General features: G+C 39.2%; 1 protein-coding gene across 2 annotated transcripts in view; it reads right to left on the reverse strand.

The window, feature by feature from the left end:
* EPC2 (enhancer of polycomb homolog 2) overlaps positions 1-24239 on the reverse strand; it is a 164993-nt gene extending 140754 nt beyond the window's left edge. Inside the window, exon 1 of one of the 2 annotated variants that reach the window (XM_004462233.5) lies at positions 23736-24239. In XM_004462233.5, coding sequence (XP_004462290.2) covers positions 23736-23888 — 153 coding nt within the window. In that variant the 5' untranslated portion in view covers positions 23889-24239. The remainder of the gene's footprint in view (positions 1-23735) is intronic. The other variant, XM_071216440.1, reaches the window with a different exon arrangement.
* Positions 24240-24811: the final 572 nt, after the last annotated feature.

Genomic DNA, 24811 nt, shown 5'->3' on the forward strand with positions numbered 1-24811 from the left:
TCAAGATACGTTAAAGGAAGCCCTTCAAGAAAAAGTAAAATGATACCAGATGGAAATCTGGATTTAAGGCAAAGTAATAAAGAACACCAGCAATGAGAACTATGAGAGTAAATACATAAGGGTTTTTTTCCCTTAATATTCAAAACTATTTGAAAGACAGAAATAGCAATGTATTACAGGATTTATAACATATGTAATAGTAAAATGTATTAAACAGCATAAAGGCTGAGTGGGGAAAAACTGAAACACACTCCTGTAAGGTTCTTACACTGTACATTGTAAGTGATATATCACTTGAAGTTAATTATAGTTATAGGGTATAATACACTATAAAACCTAAAGCAGATTTTTTCAACTTGGGCACTACTGACATTCTTGGCTGGGTAAGTCTTTATTGCAGAAGGCTGTTCCTGTGCACTGTAGGATGTTTAGCAGCGTCCGTGGCCTCTACTCACTAGAAGCCAGCTGTACCCCCTTATAAAAATCATAAATGTTTCCAAACATTGCCAGGTGTCCCCTGGGAGACTCATCAAGAACCATATCCCTTAAGCAACCACTAAATTAACAGTTATAGCTAAATAAGCCACAAGAGATAAAATGGAGTAAGAAATATTTACTTTTTTCAAAAGGCAGAAAAAAGGGAAAGGAGAACAAAGAACAGAAGAAACAGAAAAAAGCAAGATAACAGATTCAAACCTAACTATATCAAAGTTCATATTAAATGTAATTAGTAGAAATACCATAATTAAGAGGCAGAGGTTGCCACACTGCATTAAAAAAAATAAGACCCAACTACAAGTGGATCTATAAGAAATGCACTTAAAATACAGGACACAAATAGATTAGATACAAGTAGGTTTAAAAAAAAAGGATGGAAAAGATATACCATGCTAATACTAGTAAAAAAAAAAAAAAACTAGGTGGCGGACTTGGCCCAGTGGTTAGGGCGTCCGTCTACCACATGGAAGGTCCACGGTTCAAACCCCGGGCCTCCTTAACCCATGTGCAGCTGGCCCATGCGCAGTGCTGATGCGCACAAGGAGTGCCCTGCCACGCAGGGGTGTCCCCCGCGTAGAGGAGCCCCAAGCACAAGGAGTGCGCCCCGTAAGGAGAGCCGCCCAGCACAAAAGAAAGTGCAGCCTGTCCAGGAATGGCGCCGCACACACAGAGAGCTGACGTAACAAGATGATGCAAGGAAAAGAAACGCAGATTCCCGTGCCGCTGACGACAAGAGAAGCGGACAAAGAAGACGCAGTAAACAGACACAGAGAACAGACAACTGGGTTGGGGGGGAAGGGGAGAGAAATAAATAAATAAAATAAATCTTTAAAAAAAAATTAGAGGTTACCAGAGGCTGGGGGCTGGGGTTACCAGAGGCTGGGGGCTGGGGTGCAGGGCAGGGAACAGGGAGTCCCTACTTAAAGGGAAAAGAATATCTGTTTGGTGGGATGATGAAAAAGTTTTAGTAATAGAAAGTGGGTTGGTAGCACAACACTATAAAAGTAATTAGTGTCAGTGAACTGTATGCTTAAAAATGGTTAAAATAGCAAATTTTAATTTTGTTATATATGTGCCACCTCAAAAGAAAGGAAAGGTAGCTAACATACCATATTAACATCAGATTTCAGAACAAAGACTATCACCAGGGATAAAGAAGTTTATTCCCTAACGATTAAAGGCACCAATTAAGGAAGAGGACATAACAGCCCTAGTTTATATACCTAATAAAAGAGCTTCAAAATACATAAAGTAAAAATTGAAATAACTACAAGGAGAAACAGATGATTCCACAAAATAGAACAAGTAGCAGACAGAAAATCAGGAGGATATAGTAGACTTTAGCACAACACAAACTTGACCTGACTTTTTAAAATTTACCTTTTATTGTGATTTTATACATATAAAAAAAGTTGCCATTTTAACTAATTTTAAGTTACAATTCAGCGCTATTAATTAGGTTTACCATGCTGTACTTCCATCCCTTCCACCCATTACCAAATTATTTTCTTCAGTCCAAATAGAAACTCTGTAATCATTAAACAATAACTCCTCATTCTCCCTCCTCTTGGTCCCTGGTAATCTCTATTCTACTTTGTATGTATAGAGGCCCTTTTGTATCTGGCTTATTTAAATCAGCATAATATTTTCAAAGTAGCATTCAACAGAACTTCACTTCTTTGTATGACTGCGTAAATATTCCATTGCATGTATATACTCCTTTTTTTCCATCCATTCATTTGTTGATGGACAAAGTGGTTGTTTTCATCTTTTGGCTATTGTGAGTAACACTTACGAACACTGTTGTACAGGTACAGTCCCTATTTTGAATTCTTTTGGGTGTATACCTAGGAATGAAACTTCAGGGCAATAAGGAAATTCTATGCTTAACTTCTTGAGGAAATCTTAAACTGTTTTCCACAGTAGCTACATCATTTTACATTCCCACTATCATTGAGTAACACTCCACCCATCAAAAACAGTATAAACTTTCTTTTCACATGCACATGGACCATTTACCAAGACAGAACATTTTATGAACCACAACACAAGCTTCAATAAACTTGAAAAGATTCAATCAAAGTATATTCTCAGACCACAAGGGAATTAAGTCAGAAATCAGTAACAGAAAGATACCTGTAAAATCAATAAATATTTAGAAACTAAATAACACATTTTTAAGAATAACCCATGGAGGGAAACGGACTTTGGCCCAGTGGTTAGGGCGTCTGTCTACCATATGGGAGGTCCGCGGTTCAAACCCCGGGCCTCCTTGACCCGTGTGGAGCTGGCCATGCGCAGCGCTGATGCACGCAAGGAGTGCAGTGCCACGCAAGGGTGTCCCCCGCGTGGGGGAGCCCCACGCGCAAGGAGTGCGCCCCTGAGGAGAGCCGCCCAGCGTGAAAAGAAAGAGCAGCTTGCCCGGGAATGGCGCCGCCCACACTTCCCGTGCCGCTGACGACAACAGAAGCGGACAAAGAAACAAGACGCAGCAAATAGACACCAAGAACAGACAACCAGGGGAGGGGGGGAAATTAAATAAATAAATCAATCTTTTAAAAAAAAAAAAAAAAAAAAAGAATAACCCATGGAAAGGGAAAATTATATGAAAAGGTTTTGTAAATGGATGGTGGTATTGGCTGCACAACATTCTGAATCTACTTAATGCCACTGAATTGTACACTTAAACTGTGGAGTTATATTTTTCTACATTAAAAATTCTAATAATTCATTTTTATTGTACTTTACAAAAGTGTTAGTATGCAATGAATTAAATTTTCTTTAAAAAAACAAAAACAAAAAACCTAGTCTTTCACTGCAGAAAATTTAAGAAACATTAGTCCAAAGAGTATGCTATTCATCCATTCCCCTAGTATTCTAAGTACTGCATTTACAGGTAAAATTCCATGTATTTCATTAACTTTGCCCCCCAAAGAAATACCTCACATTTAGCAGAAAAATCAATAAAATAAACAGTCACATTAATAAGGTTTCTGCTTTTTCTGTAAAACTGTACTTAAAGATATTGATTAACTAAACAGATAAATGACCATCTGTAATAAATACTTTTCAGAATTTAATAACAGGGTAGAGATTTTTCGATCCTGAAAAACAGTGGTGTTAAATTTTAAATGAATACGAGTTGAATAACTATAGTTTCTTTTTCTATTTTAACTGCCGGTGGAGGGTGTGAGCCTGGGATGATGTGAAGGCTGGTCTGAGTAATAGGTACCTTTCTTAAATGGAAAGGTAAAAGTGAAAGCAATCTTATTGTGTAGAAATACTTTCATCATAAGCATTATAATTCTAGACTATCTGACTTAAATATTAACTTTTGGAAAAGAATTCAATCACAAGTTGTACATTGCTAACTTGTTCCACTGAGCCTGATAAAGCAATGTTTATTCCTTTGTTCCCATATCTAATTGCTGGGTTTTTGAAACCTTGTTTTAAATTGAGGATTTCTTCTAATGTGGATTAAGACCAAGGTCATCAACACAAACAACACACCCTACTAATTTAGGAAGATGACAATGATGACACTGACATTGTTTACTCTTAAAAATCCACACAACAATGAAAATGAGCAGTAAGAAAATCCAAACTACGGGGCAAAATAAGTTATTATTATTTGGTTTTAAAAAGCATTATTTGATATTCTATAAATTAGAAAGTCACTCTGAAATTATTTTGCATTCCTTATGCAAATAACTTCAAGATACCTATTTATTAAATAACCAAGAACTAGGCCACTGGTTGTAAAAAAGAGAATAAGAACATGAAAAATATGGCTAGCACTCATTCATCATGGAAATTATACAAAAAGAAAATGGGTACTCTATTGCTTGCAGAAGTTATCTGTTAGGCTAGAGAGTTCTACACCAGAAAATTCTGGCAAAAGCCAAAAACACTTTCTTGCCATTAAGTAAATTACAATAAAGCTGTCCTATGAAGGTAAGAAAAATACTCCAACTTTATTAATATTATCAGACTTTTCAAAACCATTTTGAGCAAATCAAAACAAAAACACCATCCTGCTTCCTACCAAGCTCCATTTGAGAAACTTGGAGAAGCATAACAAAGCCCTCAGGCATCTAAACATGAAAACTGCTTGAGAATTACTGCTCTAAATCAGAGCATCTCAAATTATAAAGTACATTTGAACCACCTAGAGATGGAGTTAAACAACAAGTCTGATTCAAGAGGTCTAGGGTTAGGAAGTGGTTGTGGCTCAATTGATAGAGTGTCCGCCTACCATATGGAAGGTCCAGAATTCAATACCTAGGGCCTCCTGACCTGTGTGGTGAGCTGGCCCACATGCAGTGCTGCCACACGCAAGGAGTGCACCCTGCAAGGAGAGCCACCCCACACAAAAAAAGCGCAGCCCGCCCAGGAGTAGCACCGCACACACGGAGAGCTGAGGTAGCAAGATAACACAACAACAAAATAAGCGACAGTTTCCTGGTGCCACGTGACAAGAATGCAAGCGGACAAAGAAGAACACACAGCGAATGGACACAGAGAGTAGACAATGGGGAGGAGGATGGGAAAGAAAGAAATAAAATAAATCTTTAAAAAAAAAGACGTCTAGGGTGGGGCCTGAAATTGGGCATTTTTAACAAGCTTCCAGGTGATGTAAGCTGCAGACCGAACTTTTGAGTAGCAACCATGTAAATTAAGTAACATTTCAACATATCTTACAGTAAGCTCTGGAAAATAAGTTTGCCAGTTTTTGACTTAGAAAAATAAAACTTTTTAATGTATCTATGATCAAGTCATTTCCTCTCTAGGTATTTTACCCAAAACAAATTAAAACATATGTCCATACTAAAGTGTTCATAGCAACAGCTTTATTTGTAAAAGCCAAAAATCCATCAACAGGTAAATGGATACAGTTGTATATTCATACAGAGGAATACTACTTAGCAATAAAAAGGAATGAACTACTACTGATACAACATGTATGAATCGCAAAACAATTCTAAATAAAGCAAGTCAATCAAAAAGGAGTGCATACCATGTAACTCCATTTATCTAAAATTCTAGAAAAGACAAGCCACTAACGTAACAGTGACAGAAAGCAGGTCAGTATTTGCCTGAAGAACAAGGGTGGGGAGGGGTTATAAAGAGGTGATAAGGAAACGATACGTGATGGATAAGTTCAATATCTTGACTGTAATGATGGTTTTACAGGTGTATACATGTCAGCGTGTCCCAAATTGTATGCTTTCAATATATACAGTTCATGTTTCAATTATACCTCACTGAATCTATTTTTAAAAGACATACAAAATTCTGCCTAAAATAATATCATGATATGTAATATAGATAAGTTCATATACCTATTTATGAAAAATAAGAGCCCCCTTCGGGCAGCTGGTGGTTAACGGGTGATTCAGAGGTCTTCTGGGGTTTACTTTCCCAATAACCACTGAAAACATGTACAGTAGGGTGGATAAGAAAGCCAGTGGTGTGCCAGGTAATAAGACTGCCATGTACCAAAGATGTCTTAATCAGTACATTAAAACTGGAGTTTCACTAGCTGTAACTATACATTTTGCATTGCAAAATACAAAATTGCAGTAGATACCTTTTGAGGTGTCTGCCCCCCTCATACCTCTGTCCACTCTCTGAGAACTACTATCCTCTCCCACAGAAATGAGTTGCCATCAGCCAAGATAGGAAATCACCCCACCCTACACCTCCAGTCACAACTTAATGAATCTTGCTAGACACCTGTCCTGATCTAGACCAATCATATTCCATCTCCTGAAAATTCAGAAATAAAACTGAATCACAACTCTCAGAGCTGGTTGCTTAGAGATGTAAAATTAGAAGCAAGGGAGTGACCACCTATCTTTGGCCAAGATGAGGCCAGAGCTCTGAAAAGTTTTTTTGCAGAGAATAATAAGCTAAAAACATTAAAAACAGAACAAAAATCTAATTACCAAGGGAGATTCAACCCAGGAATACCAAGGTAGTTCAATATTATATTATTCATCAATAATGAAAAGACATATGGGGGAAATCATATGGTTACCTCCAAGGATGCCAGAAAAAGGTTAAGAAAATTTAACACTTGTTCATTATAGAAAGACTGAAGATTTTATTTATACATTCTAAATGCTTAACCATGGGCCAGCAAGTTACCATGAGACCTAAGTTGCCTATCATGAGCTGGGTATTGTCTGACCCACCAAACCATAAAAGTCGGGCGTGCACAGCAGCCCTCCATAATAAAGTGGAAGTGGTATACACGAGATAGGTAGGGCTCAAGCAGGTCCTGAAGGCACAAGTAAGTTACATAAGGAAGTAGCCCAAATGCCCATGGTCACCACCCTGCCCTGTTACCTTCTCTTTCCCAGTGTATAGCTTTGGCTTCTTGGGGAGTCCCTTACAATTAGTTGACTGAGGAAAAGAAAACTCGGGTCTGGTTTACAGATGGTTCTGCATGATATGCAGGTACCACCCGAAAGTGAACAACTGCAGAGCTGCAGTCCTTTCTGGGACATCCCTGAAGGACAGTGGTGAGGGCAAATCCTCCCAGTGGCAGAACTTAGAGCAGTGCACCTGGCTGTTCATTTTGCTTGGAAGAAGAAATGGCCAGAGGTGCACTTGTACACTGATGCATGGGCTGTTACCAATAGTTCGGCGGATGGTCAGGGAACTGGAAGGAACATGACTGGAAAATTGGTGACAAAGAAGTCTGGGGAAGAGGGATGTGGATAGACCTTTTTGAGTGGGCAAACAACATGAAAATATTTGTGTCCCACGTGAATGTTCACCAGAGGGTGACTTCAGCAGAGGAAGATTTTAATAATCAAGTGGAAAAGACGACCTGCTCTGTGGCTAATGCTAGGCAAACAACATGAAAATTTATTTGTGTCCCACGTGAATGTTCACCAGAGGGTGACTTCTGCAGAGGAAGATTTTAATAATCAAGTGGAAAAGATGACCTGCTCTGTGGCTAATGCTAGGCAAACAACATGAAAATATTTGTGTCCCACGTGAATGTTCACCAGAGGGTGACTTCAGCAGAGGAAGATTTTAATAATCAAGTGGATAAGATGACCTGCTCTGTGGCTAATGCTCAGCCTCTTTCCCTAGCCACTCCTGTCATTGCCCAATGGGCTCATGAACAAAGTGGCCATGGAGATAGGGATGGAGGTCATGCATGGACTCAGCAACATGGACTTCCCCTTACCAAGGATGACTTGGCTACAGCCACTGCTGAGTGCCCAAGCTACCAGCAGGAGAGATCCACACTCAGCCCCCGATATGGCACCATTCCTCAAGGTGACCAACCTGCTACCAGGTGGCAGGTTGACTACACTGGACCACTTCCACCATGGAAGGGGCAGCAATTTGTTTAAACTGGAATAGACACATACCCTGGATATAGGTTTGCATTTCCTGCACTCAATGCTTCTTCCAAAACTACCATCTACAGACTTACCAAATATCTTATTTACTACCATGGCATTCCACACAGCATTGCTTCCAATCAAGGAACCCATTTCACAGCAAATGATGTACGGGAATGGGCACATTCCCATAGAATTCACTGGTTTTACCATGTTCCCCATCACCCTGAAGCAGCTGGATTGACAGAATGGTGGAACGGCCTTTTGAAGACTCAATTACAGCGCCAACTACATGGCAATACCTTGCAGGGCTGGGGCAATGTTCTCCAGGAGGCTGTGTATGCTCTAAATCAGCATCCACTCTATGGTGCTCTTTCTCCCATAACCAGGATCCATGGGTCCAGGAATCAAGGGGTAGCAACTTCGGGCTCCTTTTACCTCTGACTCAACAGTCAAAGAAGGGACTTACTCTACTGGCTGGGGTGACTGATCCTGGTTATCAAGGGGAAATAGGACTGCATCTACATAATGGGGGTAAAAAAGAGTTTGCCTGGAATACAGGAGATCCTCTAGGGCATCTCCTAGTACTACCATGTCCTATGATTAAAGTCAATGGGAAATTACAACAACCCAATTCAAGCAGAACTAACAATGGGTCAGAATCATCAGGAATGAAAATTTGGGTCACCCCACCAGGCAAAGAACCATGGCCGGCTGAAGTGCTTGCTGAGGGTAATGGAAACATGGAATGGGTAGTGGAAGAAGGTAGTGATGATAAATATGAACTTCGACCATGTGACCAGGTACAGAAACAAGGACTGTAATGGTCAAGAATCATTCTTCCTTGTTTCATTATGATGATGACTGTATATGTACACAAAATGAATTTGTCTTCTTCCCCAAACTTTTCCCTTATCATATAACAAGTTGTATCAGTTTCATGTCATAATATTTGAGGCTGTCAAGTTTAACAGTGAATATTACCAAAGAATTTGCACCCTATTCTGTATGGAACTAATGCGTTTCCGGTTGTACGCAGGAGAGGTGAACATTGTTAAGTGGAAATATATATATATATGTATGTATGTATGTTTGTTATTGTTTTTACTTAGAGACTAAGTATGGTTTAAGGTAATGTGTATGGTTGCCAAGTTGACAAGGGGTGGACTGTGATGGTTATGCTAAAGTGTCAACTCAGCCAGGTAACTGTGCCCAGTTGTTTGGTCAAGCAATCACTGGGCTAACAGTAATACAAGGGCATTTATGGACTTTAGTCACCACTGACTTTACTGCAGTGGTAAATCATAGATAGTTCATTACATCAATCAGGGAGATTGCCATCAGCAATGAGCGATGCTTTATCCAATCGGTTGAATGCCTTAAAAGGGGAAGTGATTTCAGCATTGAGTAAGAATTTCCCAGCTCCTCTTTGGACAGCCGACATCTCCCAGAACTCGTCAAGAACCTTCATTTGACTTTCACTGGAGCCCGTGGTTGCAGCCTGCCTGTGGAACTTGGACTTGTGCACTCCCACAGTCACATGAGACACTCCTTAAAAATCGCATACTATTGACAGATATCTCTTGTTGATTCTGTTTCCCTAGAGAACCCTAATACAATACATATGCATATATTAATATATTACATATATGTGTACTATACTATTGTATATGTACATTATTTATTTTCTATATACCTATATTAGTACAAAAAAACTACCTAATTTAATGGAGAAACACTAGAGGCATTTGCATTCAAGTTAGAAACAAAACAAAAATGCTCAATATCACCACCACCATTTAACATGGAACTAGAAGCATAAGCCAACATAATTAGATAGAGAAATGCAATTAGAGGCATACCATTTGGAAAAGCAGAGGTAAAACTATATTAGGTTATAAGTATCTATCTCAATAACTCAAAAGAATCAATGCAAAATCTAGAGCAAACAATAAGGAACTTAGTAAAGTAACAGGATATAAAATTAACATAAGAAATCAATAGCTCTCTTGAATATAAGCAATGACCAGTTATAAAGGTTTAGTGGAGGAGATGCCATTTACAATAGCAACCAAATAAATTCCCGGGAATAAGCTTAACATAAAATACGCAAAACCAATATAAGAAAAACACTACTGAAGGATATATAAGAAGACTTTGACAAATGAAAAGAAGAACCATTTTCTTGTATAGGAAGTCATCATAAAGATGTCAATTCTCTGTAAGTTAATTTACAAAGAAAAGATGAATACCAATAAAAATACCAACTTTTTTGAAGCTAGACAAAATATTATAAAGTATATATGGAAAAATAAGCACTAATAATCAGAGTAATATGGGGAAAATGAGAATGGGGGTGGGAAGGGATTAGCCACACCAGATATTAAAAGTAATAATAAATTATGTCAGAAAATGGATGAATGGATGGATGGGACGGAGGGAGTGAAGGCAAAATGTTAAAATTGGTGGGTGTGATTATCTGGAAGGGTGGGGATATGTCGGAGTTGTCTATGTGGAGATTTTTATCTATATAATAAAGTTTGAAATTATTTAAAAACAGAAAGTTTTAAAAATAAAAGACAAAATTATAAAATAAAATGATTAATGATTAAAACAGTAAAAAAATTTTTGCACAAAACCAAACTGGAGGTCAATGAAACAAAACAGAAAATAAGAAATAAGCCCAAATGCCTAAGGAAATTTAAATATGATGAAGGTACATCTCAAACCAGGAAGAAAAAATGACATTTGAAAAATGGTACTTGGATATTCATTTGGAGGGAAAAAAAAAAAGATCTATGAAACAAAATATAATAGAACAAATCACATGAGTTCTAGAAGAAAACCTGAAGAAATCAGTAACCTAGGAAAGGGGTAAACCTCTTTAACTCAAAACCCTGAGGCAGTTTTTAAGAAAAATTTGATTACATATCAATATTCACCAATAGGGGACTGATTATTATATTTAAATACATACAATAGACTATCAACCAATTACAGTATTAACAAATTAGGATTAATGTCCAACCCACAAGAATTTCTCCAGTGACCACATCTATGGTTTAAATTCTCTTGGTTTGAGGAACCACCCTTCTTTCCTTCCAAACTCCACTTTAGATCAATGATCCATATGCAAGCTGGCTACTATGAACAGGACTAGTCCAATATTTGACAAGATGACTGAAGCTGGACCAAACAGGTTCTTTACTCAGATTTTTCAATCTGAAAGGAATAGGTTAAAAACAAACTTGATACACCTCAACACACACACGCAAGTTCACAGGTTAAAAACAAATGTTATACACACACACATGCACACACATATATTCCTATACTTATAAAAATATACAGAAAAAAGCATGGAAGGACGTATACTTACCCATCTCTCTGGATATCTCAGAGAGGTAAGACTGGGAATGATCTGTGTTTTTGTCTTTATATTTTTACTGAATATTCTGAATTTTTACAAATAAACATATAGTCCTGATATAATGGGAAGGGAAGGTGTATTATTTACAAAACCATACTGAAACAAGTTGAAAGTTGTGGGGTTTTGTTTCTCCAAGTTAAAGAGAAAATAACCATCTCACTATTGTCAGCACCCTTTAGAATAGGCACTTTCCTTATGCTGGCTTAAAGTCCTAAAAATTAATAAAGGGAACAAGGAGTTAGGCAACTTCTAATTATGCTGCTGTTTCTAAATATAATTCCAATGCAATACAAGCAAGTGATATCTAAATTTATTTATTTTAGCACTTAAATACTCTTCCTTATATTCTATATATTCGTGTTTTTCAGTGATGTGTTTCCATGTAAAAAGTTCTACAAATCAGTAAGTAGAATCCTGCATATCATAACATTGTAAATTAGAGTCTAAAGCTTTAAATTCCAAAATTTTAGAATTTTGTGATTCATATGTAATGAAGATTAACAATAAAAAAGTGATCTGCTAAAGTGCTCATCACTAAAATGAGATTCTTAACTTCCTCTAGCTCACTTATTCCATTAAAAATTGGATAATTTTTGAGGGGTAGTGAATATACAGATAAAATTGTGGGGAAGTTCACAGACCCCACTAAGTTTCTCTACGTACCATGACTTCAGTTAAGGAACCCTGAGGTAAAATGGAAGCATAACAAAAATTCCTTAATCCACAAGACATCCAAATTGCTCTTGCTCTGTCAAAAATTTGCTGAAAACACACAGAAATTACAGTCCTGGTGCTAACTAGTTTTATACCTAGTCTTCTGCCATGACCAATACCATGTACTGCTCCCACACTCCATCCTATAGTTATGATCTTTTATAACTACATACTTGATAAAGTATCCTTCAAAATTCTAACTTCCCATCAAGATTAAACCCTTATATACACTAGCATGAAGGAAATTTAGATATATAGTTTAATATCATTTACTATTTATACTGCATAAATAGCAAATATAACATAATTCATGTTTGTTGAGTTAATTATCTTTTTTTTAAAGATTTTTTTTATTTCTCTCCCCTCCGCCCCCAGTTGTCTGCTCTCTGTGTCCATTTGCTCTGTGTTCTTCTGTGACCACTTCTATCCTTATCAGACACACCAGGAATCTGTGTCTCTTTTTGTTGCGTCATCTTGTGTCAGCTCTCCATGTGTGCAACACCATTCCTGGGCAAGCTGCACTTTCTCTCACGCTGGGTGGCTCTCCTTATGGGGCGCACTCCTTGCACGTGGGGCTCCCCTATGCGGGGGACACCCCTGCATGGCACGGCACTCCTTGCGCACATCAGCACTGTGCATGGGCCAGCTCCACACACGAGTCAAGGAGGCCCGGGACCTCCCATGTGGTATGCAGACTCCCTATCCATTGGGCCAAGTCTGCTTCCCTGTATTGTCTTTCAAAGTATGGTTTGAACCATTTATGAACCATGAAATCAATTTAGCAGCTCATGATGAGAATTATTTTTAATAAAATAAAACTGAGAAGGATAATACATAAGCATGTGTATGGATGTAGGTATGTGTGGGTATCAAAGTGTACGTTGTTTCTGTTACACATACACACAATAAGTAAGAATCAAATAAAGTTTGAATGTCAATGAATTAAAGCACAAGAAAATCCCTGAAAAGAATGGTAAGATGGTAAGGTAGACAGACATGGATCATGGACATATACACCAACTCCTTTATGCTACCTGAATCAAAATTGTTCATAAACTGTGATTTGGTGGTTAGATTTAAGGCAAAGCCTACACATGGATTTTATAAATGCATTCCAGTTATTTTGATGTGTGGTCAATCCACTATACTACTTCCTAAAGTGTGGTTCTTAAAGTGGGCGACCCTACACAGGCTGAATCAGGATCAATGAAGAGCTTGTTAAAAACGCAAATTCTCAGGCCTGATTCCAGACCTACTGAATCAAACACACCAAGAGTGGGACTCAATGATTTGTCTTAACAAGCCTTCCTGGTGATTCCTATGCAGGCCAAAGTTTGAGAATCACTGTCCTAAATCCTTCAGCATTTCTTTTGGGAACATTTTGTAAGTCCTGATAATTGTGCTAAGGGGGCTGAGTTGTTTCAAATAAAGGTGTAAAATAACTGCTAATGACTGAAGACAATCCTCCTCTAAGGACTTTCTTTATGGAAAGTGGCCCCTGTACTTTAAACCAAAATAATTAAATCCTGCCATTACTTGTATAACATATAAGCAGCACTGCCTCTTCTAACTTATACATTTCTTTTCCTTGGAAGTCTTTTAATAGGTATTGTTTACAATTGGACATTTTCTGTTCTAACAGGTGAACCTAGATAACTACAAAAATTGTTTCAATCCTCAAACAACTCTACTGGATATCACAAGCTTCCTTGTAAGGAAGGAACAATATATGTCTTAAATACCTCATGGTATCCTGACATACAGAAATCATTTCAAGATTAATTTGTAAAAATTAATATAATAATAAATTATACTTGACCAGCTATTACATGAATTTACATATACTCTGGTTCAAATCATTTGGTAGATCCAAATTTCCAAAATATCATTTTTATCTTCCACATAACACATTAAATCTCATATTGAGTTACATGTATAGAATTCTTTTCACTCCTACTGTATATAAGCTGCTTGAAGACAGGAACCACATCTTATTCCTTTCCTGTCTAAAGCACATAAGAAGTGACGTTCATCCAGTCAGCAAATATTTAATGAGCAGCTACCACAAGCCATTCACTGTACCAGATGATGGGGGATACAAAAGTGATACAGACAAGATCCCTGTGTTCATGGATCTATTTAATAAATGAATAACCATCAAAAACAGCTACAGTGAAAGTATGAGAATGTAGCCTTTATGGAAAATGTGGCTTGCCAATATACCTGAAATAAGATAGCCTTCTTCAAAGGGGTACCCTACTGTTGCTCTTCTGTCACATTTTAAAAAGAGAGAGAAAACACAAAGAAGTCAGTAATCTGACTTTAACATTTTTGATATATAGGAATATAAACAAAAATCTGAGGCACAATGCAAGGCTTTAGAGACAAACAAATTCTCATATGGGAATGACAGGTTAAATGTCTGATATCAAAACTCCAAGCAACCCAACAGAAAACTACAACTAGCTAATTCCCATAGCTATTTTAAAAACAAGGCATTTAAGTTTTATATTCTCACTTTATGATGGCAGATTAAGAAAGTAACTTTAAGGTCACCTACTATTCACTTGTAAAATTAGTACAAGAGAAATGTTTGCCCACTTAACCAACTAAAAAGCATTTGTCCAGAAATTTTCTAGGAAACATACACAAAAGTTGTGCCCAATAGTTGCCTCCGCAGAGGGTCTGCAGATTTGGGGAAAGAAGGGCACTTACTTTTCATGTACATCCTTTTGTGATGTTAAATTTTCATCTTTAAATTATGTGGATCAATTACTTTTCCAGTTAAAGTTAGTATAAAAGCCTTAAATGTCAAAATAATATCATTCTGTTTATAGCAGCATCTTTTACAGAGGTGGGAATAAAATCTGAAGCCTGCCTATATACATGAGACAAGGATGACAAAAGAATTAGATTGCCATTTGGGCTACAGAAACTGTCTTGAGAGTTTCTTAAACCGGAGTTATAGACCCTCAAAACATCCATGGAAAGAATTCAGGATTTTATGAATGTGGGTCAGAAAAGTTTTATTTCTTTAATTTCACTCCTTTCTAACTTACATTTAATATTTCCTTCAATTACTAAAGTAGGCAACAGACCACAGTAGTACTAGCAATTCCTGTGACTATATCATCAAGAAAAATCATAGATCTTCACATACCATATTTCAGTGGTTGCAGTTGTCAAAATATTGTCTACACGCATCACTACTTCAAAGTTTAAGATAAATCCAACTCTAGATCTTGTTTTTCAATGCATCAATAAAGAAGCACATATACTACTAAGTTTTAACATTTTGACAACTATATTTCAATATAATTGGTTTACCTGATTTTATTTTATGCATTCAGAACATCAGAGGAGTTTCATCAGACAGCCAAAGGGGTCCATGGCACAGGAAAGGTTAAAAAGCCCTGGATAATGTTTTTCAAATCAGGTTTGGAAATTGAGGGAGGGAACATTTTTGGGTTAACCCAAATGGAATCATACCAGAAATCAGTAAGCAGGAGACAGATACAATAAACTGCTTGTTATGCACGCATCAATTGCATACAACCAATTACAAATTAAGTGGCAACAGTGTCACAGTCAAGAAATACCTCTCAAAGATCAAATACCTGGCATGACTACTCTCATCAGTATCATGCTTTCCAATGCTTCCAAACGTATGTGTTCATCCAGAAGACTTCACTGGTATATTAGAATCTCTCTCTCCATTCTCTCCTGAAGTCTATACCACCCACTGACCAGATTTTCATCAGATAATCTATTTTTCCCCAACAGCCAACTAAGCTGTCTAATTAAAAAAAAATCACTTCTGGTAAACAAATACAATATTTAACTATCAATTATTCAGGGCCCAATTATTACCCTGAGGGTTAGCTGAAGATTTTGTTCTCTGGCTGCTAATTTTCAAGGTCTTAATTTTTTAAAATCAATTTGATCATTAACTCCCCTGTCAGGAAATTCAGAAGGAAGGAGGAAAAATATATTTATCGATATGTTAATCCTTGAAAACTGTTAAAGGAGAGAGAAAAAAAGTGAAATTATATCATAGAATAATGCCTGGAGACTGCATTTTATAAAAAAATTTAATCCTTTAAAGAAACCCTTCGAGGTACATCTCATTAAATAGATGATGAAATGGGGCTTAATGAGTTTAAATAATTTACCTTGTCCAGAGGGAATGTGGCAAAGGCCAGGATTAGAACCTAAATCACTATTTCAAAGTTCTAAACACTTCATCAAGTTAGCAGTACACCTGAGTGCTGCTTGTCAACTCCCCAATCAACAGTCTGATGTCCCTTTGCTCACAATGAAAAGAAACCTGGAAGCAAAGGTTATGAGTTAGAGAGCTAGCAGAGAGGCTACCATCACCCTCTGACTTCACAGCAATGCTAGATAACAGGAAAAAAGAAGCCTAAAGGCAGATATAAGGAAATGGGAAGAATCCTGAAGTGACTGCCATCTTCCACAACAGAATTAATCCAGAAGCAACAGTCTTACATGACTGGATAGGCAAATTTGAAGCACTGTTCCATTTAAATAGCAAATAAGTATCAGCTACAAGCTAAAATCAAATAATCACGATAGACATTCTGTTACTTACACGGTCTCTTTCACAACCTTTTCCTACCTATCAACCTTTCTGACTGCTGTCCCCATATGCACCTACTATCATTCTTCTATCTCAACTCTATTTAAAATGAAATGAAGATGCAGAACTGCATGTGTAGGAATACAACCAAATTCAATCTTAGTGGTTAGGGTCGTGGCCAATGCTTGTAATACAAACTCAGGAGGTTCCAGCCTGTCTTAGGCGATGAATAAAACAAAGTATAAGCTGAGATACCTTCCTTAAGGCATTTAGTCTGGCTGGGAAAGACATCCTTTTCTCTCTCCTTCATCCCCCTCCCCCAATTCTCTTTCAAACACACACACACACACACACACACAAATGGAAAACGAGATATTTTAAAATTAAAATAAACTCAAGTGGCATGGACTAAAAGTACTATAAAAATTCAGGAAATTTACAGTGATTAGCAAGTAAAAATAGTGAAACAATCACAGCCAAAATATAGAGTGGACTGGAAGGTTCCATTTATCTCTAGGAAAAATAAGCATCAGATAGTGGATAAGTGTAATTAATCCTCACAAAAATGGCCCCTATACCAAACTGACAGCATCTCATTAGTATTAAAGAGTTAACCTCATGTATTAATATATTCCTAATATTAAGTCTCACATTTGCTAGTTCTTTTCATCTGATTAACATTCTGGATAATATGCCCAGTAAGGAGACAGGTGGATTCACAGATGCTAGCAATTTTTAGAGCCAAAGTTACTTTGAAGTTCATTCAGTTCAATTCTATTTCACAAATGAGGAAACTAAGGGCCCAGGAAGGTTAAATAATTTCTTCAAGGTCACACAACACTCATCCTTTGCTACTTGGAAAATAAAGAAACGTGAAGTATTTCTTTTCTTTAAAAAGATTTAAGGTGGGAAACGGACTTGGCCCAGTGGTTAGGGCATCCATCTACCACATGGGAGGTCCGCGGTTCAAACCCCGGGCCTCCTTGACCTGTGTGGAGCTGGCCCATGTGCAGTACTGATGCGCGCAAGGAGTGCCCTGCCACGCAGGGATGTCCCCCGCGTAGGGGAGCCCCACGCGCAAGGAGTGCACCCGTAAGGAGAGCTGCCCAGCACGAAAGTGCAGCCTGCCCAGGAATGGCGCCACCCACACGTCCCGTGCCGCTGATGACAACAGAAGCAGACAAAAGAAACAAGGCACAGCAAATAGACACAGAGAACAGACAACCAGGGGAGGGGGGGGGAATTAAATAAATAAATAAATCTTTAAAAAAAAGATTTAAGGCTTCTTTTACTCCCTAATTTCAATTTCATTTAAAAATTTAATACAAAAAAATTCCAATCTCATTAAAACATCTTACAAATGTAAGGTTTATAAAAACACACTAAGTATACTACTTCACCTTGGGACAAACCGCAGATTAAAACAATTTTATGTCACTGCTTTTGATCATGATGTTATACACCCATCAGTAGTAGATCTCTGAGAGATCTCTCAGAGCAGCTCTCTGGCCAATGCCCCATTCTCAGGAGAGTAGCTCTTACTAGCACATGTATACTTCCCCTGACCTCTTGGCTGGTAGGCTTACAGGTAGACACCTGATGCGAGCCAGACCAATCACATTCTCTATCTCAGGAAACTGTAATTTTGAATTGAGAGAAACCTAACAAGAATAGTTAATATATATTAAATGCTTAGTTCCAAGCATACTACTATTTATTTAATTTCCTGACAAACCCATGAGATTTGGCAGATGAATTTAACCTGCCCAAGGGCTCAAACCCATGCAGTCTGGCTTCAGAATACATGCCCTTGGGGGTCCATGGGAAGATTTCAGGAAGTCTGTGAACCTGAATTGAAAAAAAAATCAACTTATTATCTTTATTTTCTCTGACTTCTAACTGAAATCTACCATTTCTTTCACATATAAATATATGCAATGCATTACAGTAGTATTCATTTCATATCACATTACAGTTGTTGCATATCTTGAAAAATCACTTATGTTCATCCATACTTCAAAATTATAGTACTTGTTAGACCTGATGCTAGTTGAGTTTCATAAAACTATCTGCCGCTACATCCTGGAGGGATCAGTAGTCTTCACCTGACTGGCAAAGGGGTCTGCGAAACAAAACAAGTTAACCCCTGTTCTAAAGAGTTTCTGTTGCTGAAGATAGAACAGAGAACAAAGTCCCACCCTTAGGAAGTTTCTATGCTTCTATGGGGGGAGGGGAGGCAAAGGTAGACAAACATATAAGACGGATGAACTTTCTTTTAGTCTACTTAACAGCCAATGAACTTGCTTAAATATCCCTGAGCTCATGCATTTGCTTGAACACACACCATGTCTAGAAAGCCTGCCTTTTCCCCATACAACCAAAACAGGAAAGTCGAAACTGTTGCATCTCGCCAAGTAGCCTTCTCAATATATCCTAGTACCAATTTTTTCACTCCTCTCAACGACACTGACATTTAACTTTTTTAATCCTCTTTTGACTTTGCCCAGTACGTTTTGCTAATTTTCCAGATATATGTTTCTGAGCTCAATGACTCATTTAAGTTCCATTAAGTCATGGTCGGTATTTTAGTCAAAATCTCAACAATACTTTAGCAGACTGCATTACACATACTTTTGGAAATGCAGACCCCTTTTCAATAGGTTTCCATAGCGTATTTAGGTAACGCTTGGAATTTAGACAATACCTGGCACATGACATTTACTTTTGTTGAAAGAATTTTTAATGTTTTTACAATATCAATTTACAGAGTTATATTTTCTTTCTTCTAAGAACCTTTCTATTATGACACATGAAGTGTATCAATACCACAAATAACTTTGTAAAAGTAGAAATGGTACTTTAAATCAGCCAGTCTTTTTCTTAAATATAAGCTGAAACATATGCTTCATGCGCACTTAGATTCACTCTAGTATGAATTGTATACGAATGATCTATGTACAGTATGACCTTATACGAATCTATATACACTTATGAGTTAATTAACACAAGATAAAAACTAATATTACAGCCAAATCTACATGTAAAAAAGGTATACTTAAAGAGACCTTTGATCCAAGAAAAATATTTAATATTTAGGTATACAAATTACCACAGTGAGCAATCAAAAATAATTTCTGGAAGAATTTATCAAATTCTGAAAATGAATTTTACAGAAAGCTAGTGTTCCACAAAAGCCTAACTGGGTGTAGAAAAGAAACAGAAGCTTATTCAGCACTCAACAAGCATTTAGTAAGAACATATGTGCCAGACACAGTTCTGGACACTTGGAATACATTGCTGAAGAAAACAGGCGAAGATCCCTGCCCTTATGAAGATCACATTCTGGCAGGAAAAAAATCTAAATAGTAAAATAGGAATGGTTCTCATAAATTTCTTACATGCTTAAGATAACATAAATGCTCAGGTAACCATAATGGTGCCATTGAGACAGAAAAAGAATTAATGGACTGCTAAGAAAAAAAGGGAGAGAAAAGCCAAAACAAACATCAGAAACAGTTAAGTGATGGAAAAAACTGCAATTCTTAGTAATTTAACATTCTGCCCAAATCAATATCATTTCTTAAAGTTCCCAAATTAAAATAAAACATGATACACTAGAACTATAGTGAACTTAATACAGTTCAGAAGATAATTCAGGGTTCTGTAAGAAGTCACAACGAAGCACAGTGGTTATGCGACTGAATGGACTCTGACATTCAAGGCAAAGGTTTGAAATTAATTCTAGCCCCACCAATACTAGCAGTGCAACATCTCACAGGCTGTCACGAGAATTAAATAACCCCAAACTGGAAACAATCCAAATGTCCAACAAGAATGCATAGATATATTATAGGATAGCCATTCACTGGACTACTACTCAGCAATAAAAAGAGACTGATAGATGCAATAAGGGGGTAAGTCTCAAATTCATCACACTGAACAGAAGAAGCCAGACACAAAAGAATATTATGATTCCATTTATACGAAATTTTAGAAAAAGGCAAAACTAATTTAAAATGAAAGAAAGTCAGTCAATGGATGCTTGGGACTAGGGATGGAGAGGGAATAACTGCAAAGAAGCACAAGGGAAATTTCGGGGAGGTTACAAGTATTCCTTATCTTGATTGTGGTGGCATCGGGTGCCTACATTTGGCAAAACTCATCAAAACATATGCCTAATTTGGATATATTTTATTGTATATAAATTTTACCTCAAAAAGTTGATTTTAAAAAGGATTACATGAGATAACATGTAAAGTCTTTAACACAGTATCTGGGGCAGAAGAAATATTCAACAAATGGAAGATACTAAAAACATCAACTACCATTATACAACACTAATTGGGAGGTGGCAGAATCTGACCACCTAACCTTTCTGATTGCTTATATTCTGAATCAATATAAGTTTACAGAATCTAACCTAGATCAAGTGCCATGAGCATCACTTCAGAGACCAAATTATAAGAAGATGCCAGCTGGCAGATCTCAGGCAAAAGTCAATGAAAATAAAGAAAGGGAAGAAAAGCAGTAGAAGATACCTACATGTCCGAAAGAAAAAAAGAGCTATAAGAATGGCATAACCAACAATGACAGAATACTATCAATCCCAAAGAACACCTGATAGTCCAATAGCTGGACAGAGAAGAGACCTTAATTTAATTGGGGATTAGGATGCGGGGACAGAAGCTATTCATGAAGGCTTCAAAATGAAGTCAAAGGATTTTGCCAAGTCAAGCAAGAAAGGAGTTTAGAAACACCAAGCAACAATCAGTAAATCCATAAGCCAAGACTTTTTTTTACAGTTCTACGTAATTTAGAGAAAAAATACTTATAGAGGTAACTAGATCATGTAGATGTTAGAAGTCGAGTAGAAACACAGTTCAAGTGAAACACAAAGCATTTGTGAAATTCATATACTTTACTGCTGCTTAGAAATGTTTATCAAGACAGAACATTTTGTTTTTAAATGAACAATGTGCTTAATAACAGAATTTTTGTAAATAACACTAAGAAATGAACTGATATTAAAAATATGTAACTTAAAAAACTAACATTTTTTGGACATTGCAGGAGGCAAAAGACTTTAGCTATAAATCTTAACTGTCAGAGTTTGTTTTTGTGTTGTTCTGATTTTTAAGAACCTCCACTTGTAACAGTAAAGAGGCAAAAAGGACAAAACAAAGAGTCATAAATAAGTCCTGGGTTTCAAATCTGGTTCTAACAGAATGTGAATTCTTCTTCCCTAAAACTTAGGAGTTGAAGCAGGGAGAGGGAGTAAATCTGAAGAGTTCTGAAAAGATCCAACTTTGGCACTCAAGCCTTAACTTGCAAATCACAAGTTTTACTGAAAAAGATAACAGTACAGAATCATGACTAGCGCTAAGCACCTATTTTTAACCAATATGAAAAAATAACTGAACTACAGATTTTCTTCCTAAATTCAGATAACATATAAGGACATACACGGCAAACTAAAGACGAGGTATATTGCCAATCTTTGTGTGCAAAAGCAATATATCTTCCATGGGTTAACTATTCATTCTAGGAAAAGGTTTTTGACTCAAGTTTTGCCCAAGTATCGATCTAAGTAATTAAACACAATACTGATACTAAACTCATAATCCATCTTCCTTTTAGACCCTTAAACTATAAAATAACAATAATAGAAATTTAGCTTTGTGGGATCCACAGTTGCATTATTTAAAAGTGTTAATAATGAAAATTCAATTATTTTAACTATCTTTCGTGAAAAACTGGGCTAAGTTGGGAACAGATTTTTAAAAATAAAATAAAAACATTCACGTAGCATTCAGCTCTAAATCATAGACATAAATATTGGAATTTTCTCTCATGTATTTTTTTAAATGTTGAACGTTCATATTGAAACTACTTTAGTCATTTTCTACTGAAAAGGTTGCCTGTCAAATCATCAAACACCAAAGAGAAACGTGATAAAATTACAGCAGAAAGTAGTAATAACAGGGTAACATAATGAGGTCAGAACTCGAGCAGCCAATCAAAGACACAAAAGCATTTCCTGCAATATTAATAGTCAAAAGAGAAAACCAATCACGGAAACCTGGAGCCTTCTTTTGACAGTCATAATAGCAAGAGAACCAATCCACACACACCCGGGTTGACAATAAGGCGGGACCGTAAGTTCATTGAAGAAATTCTTGAGGGTGCAGTTACTATGAACTTCGCACGCAAGTAACACCACTCGAGAGTCATAACCACTGTCAAGCCAGATGAAATTCGACCGTATGCAAAATTCAACCCATAAGGGTAGGACAAAGCAACAACTCTGCCGAAAGGCAATACTTCGTCAGATATACAAGTGTCAATTTGTATGGGCTAGGTCCTCAACTTCTGAAAGACCACCCTCCGCTGACAATTCTCAGGGCCCGCACGCGGGCAAAACGCAGCGGCCGCTCCGGAACATCATTCGCTATTTCTAACGCTACGCACTGAGCGAGCGCAGCCCCGGCCAGGCTGGCGGAGCCGCGGCCGCGAAGCGAGCCCGTGGCGTCTCCTAACGCTACCTCCCGCTCGGGAGTCGCTGCCCCCGCCCTCCCCGCCGCAGTGCTGCACCACCTCATCCCGCTGCACCAGCTCGGGCGGGGGAGCACGAAGCGAGAAATTACCTTGCCAGAAAGAAGGTGTTTGTTTTGAAAGAGCGTTACGTTCCATGACTCATTTCAAAAAGAACCGAATGCAAAACCAAATTTAAATGTGGGCAGAAAACAAATCTTTCCTAACCAAAGGATCCCTCACTCATTAACCCCGCGCTGGAGGGAGGGGGGTGGAAAAGGTAAACAGAGACCGTACGCCAAGTGCGGCCAGGGCATCCCCTGCGCCATTCCCGGCCGCCGCTTACGGCAAGGCCCCCTTACGGCAGCGTAAGCGGCGCTGCGAACTAATCACAACACTGGGACGCAACAACATGGCGGCCGCGGGCGGGCGCTGCGCCGGCCGAGAGAGTTTACGCTACTCCACCGGCGTACAGTCCCATGCGTTGGAGCGGCAGCGGCGCCCTCCAGCGAGCGTAAAGCGCTCTGTGAATGGCGAGGCCCGACTGACAAAGGGGAGGGGGGAGGAGGGAAGGGGGGGTAATAAACACTCGAGTCCCTACCGATTCCTCCTCCTTCTCCATCCCGGTGGGCATCTGGGGCACAGCCCGGTTGATGGAGACGCAGTCGTTGAGATCAGGCATGTCCTTGCCGCGGTAGATGGGCAGCGGTTTGGCGGCGTCCAGCGCCCGCGCTCGGAAGGAGAGTTTACTCATTGTCTCCCCGCCTTACAGGAACAGCCCGGGCGGCGGCGGCGGGGCGGGCGGGGAGGGGGGGGAGGACTCCCGCCGCCTCCTCCACCTCCTTCCTCAGTGCAGCGCGGCCGGCCCGCTCCTCCTCCTCCTCCTCACTGCCCCCGGCCACAGCATGGGCGCCCACCCCGCCCAAAAACAGCCCCCCGCCGCCCGCAGCCGCTTCCACACACTAGATCCTCCGCTCGCCCGCCCGATCCGCTCCCTGCGCCATGGCCAACATGGCGGACATTACCACAGCGGCGGCGAGCGATCCCGGCAGCCCGCGCGAGAGCGCGCCCCCGCCGCGGGGACGCGCCTCGCCCTCTCCCTCCCTCCCTCCCTCCTTCCTCTCCCTTCCCCTCCCTCGCCTGCCCACCCACTCTCTCCGCGGCGCGGCCGGCCCGCGGGAGCGTGCTCAGCCGCGGCCGCTGTGGGGAGAGGGAGCGGCGGCGCCCCTCTGGACGCCGGCCCGCGCTCTCGCCGCGGAGCAGGTGCCAGGTGTGCAAGTTAACCCGCCTCCCAGAGCCGGCGCCTCTGCCTCCGCGGCCCCATCAGCCGGCTCGCTCGGTGCCCCGAAGGAAGGCGCCGGCAAAACCCGAGCCGCGTGCGTGCGCCGAGGTCTGTGAGCGGGAGAGGAACAAGGTGTTCACGGCTACGCCAGCCACCACCCGAACTTGGGCTGACGAAGCGCCCCGAGTGTAGGCTAATTCGCACATCCCCGGGGGGTGTGGGGAAAAAAAAAAACCCTCCACTGCCCACTTAAAAGGGGAGAAGACCAGCCGCGTCTCGCCCTCCCGCACTCCCCCTTCCCCGCCCCAAAAGCTCTCAGGCCCAGCCCTCTTCGCCGCCTACACTCCTTAATACCTCACCCAAAGAGCTCTCCAAGGTAAGGCGTCCTCGCTCAC

The sequence above is a fragment of the Dasypus novemcinctus genome, chromosome 7 (genome assembly GCF_030445035.2).
Source record: "Dasypus novemcinctus isolate mDasNov1 chromosome 7, mDasNov1.1.hap2, whole genome shotgun sequence".
Taxonomy (NCBI): Eukaryota; Metazoa; Chordata; class Mammalia; order Cingulata; family Dasypodidae; genus Dasypus; species Dasypus novemcinctus.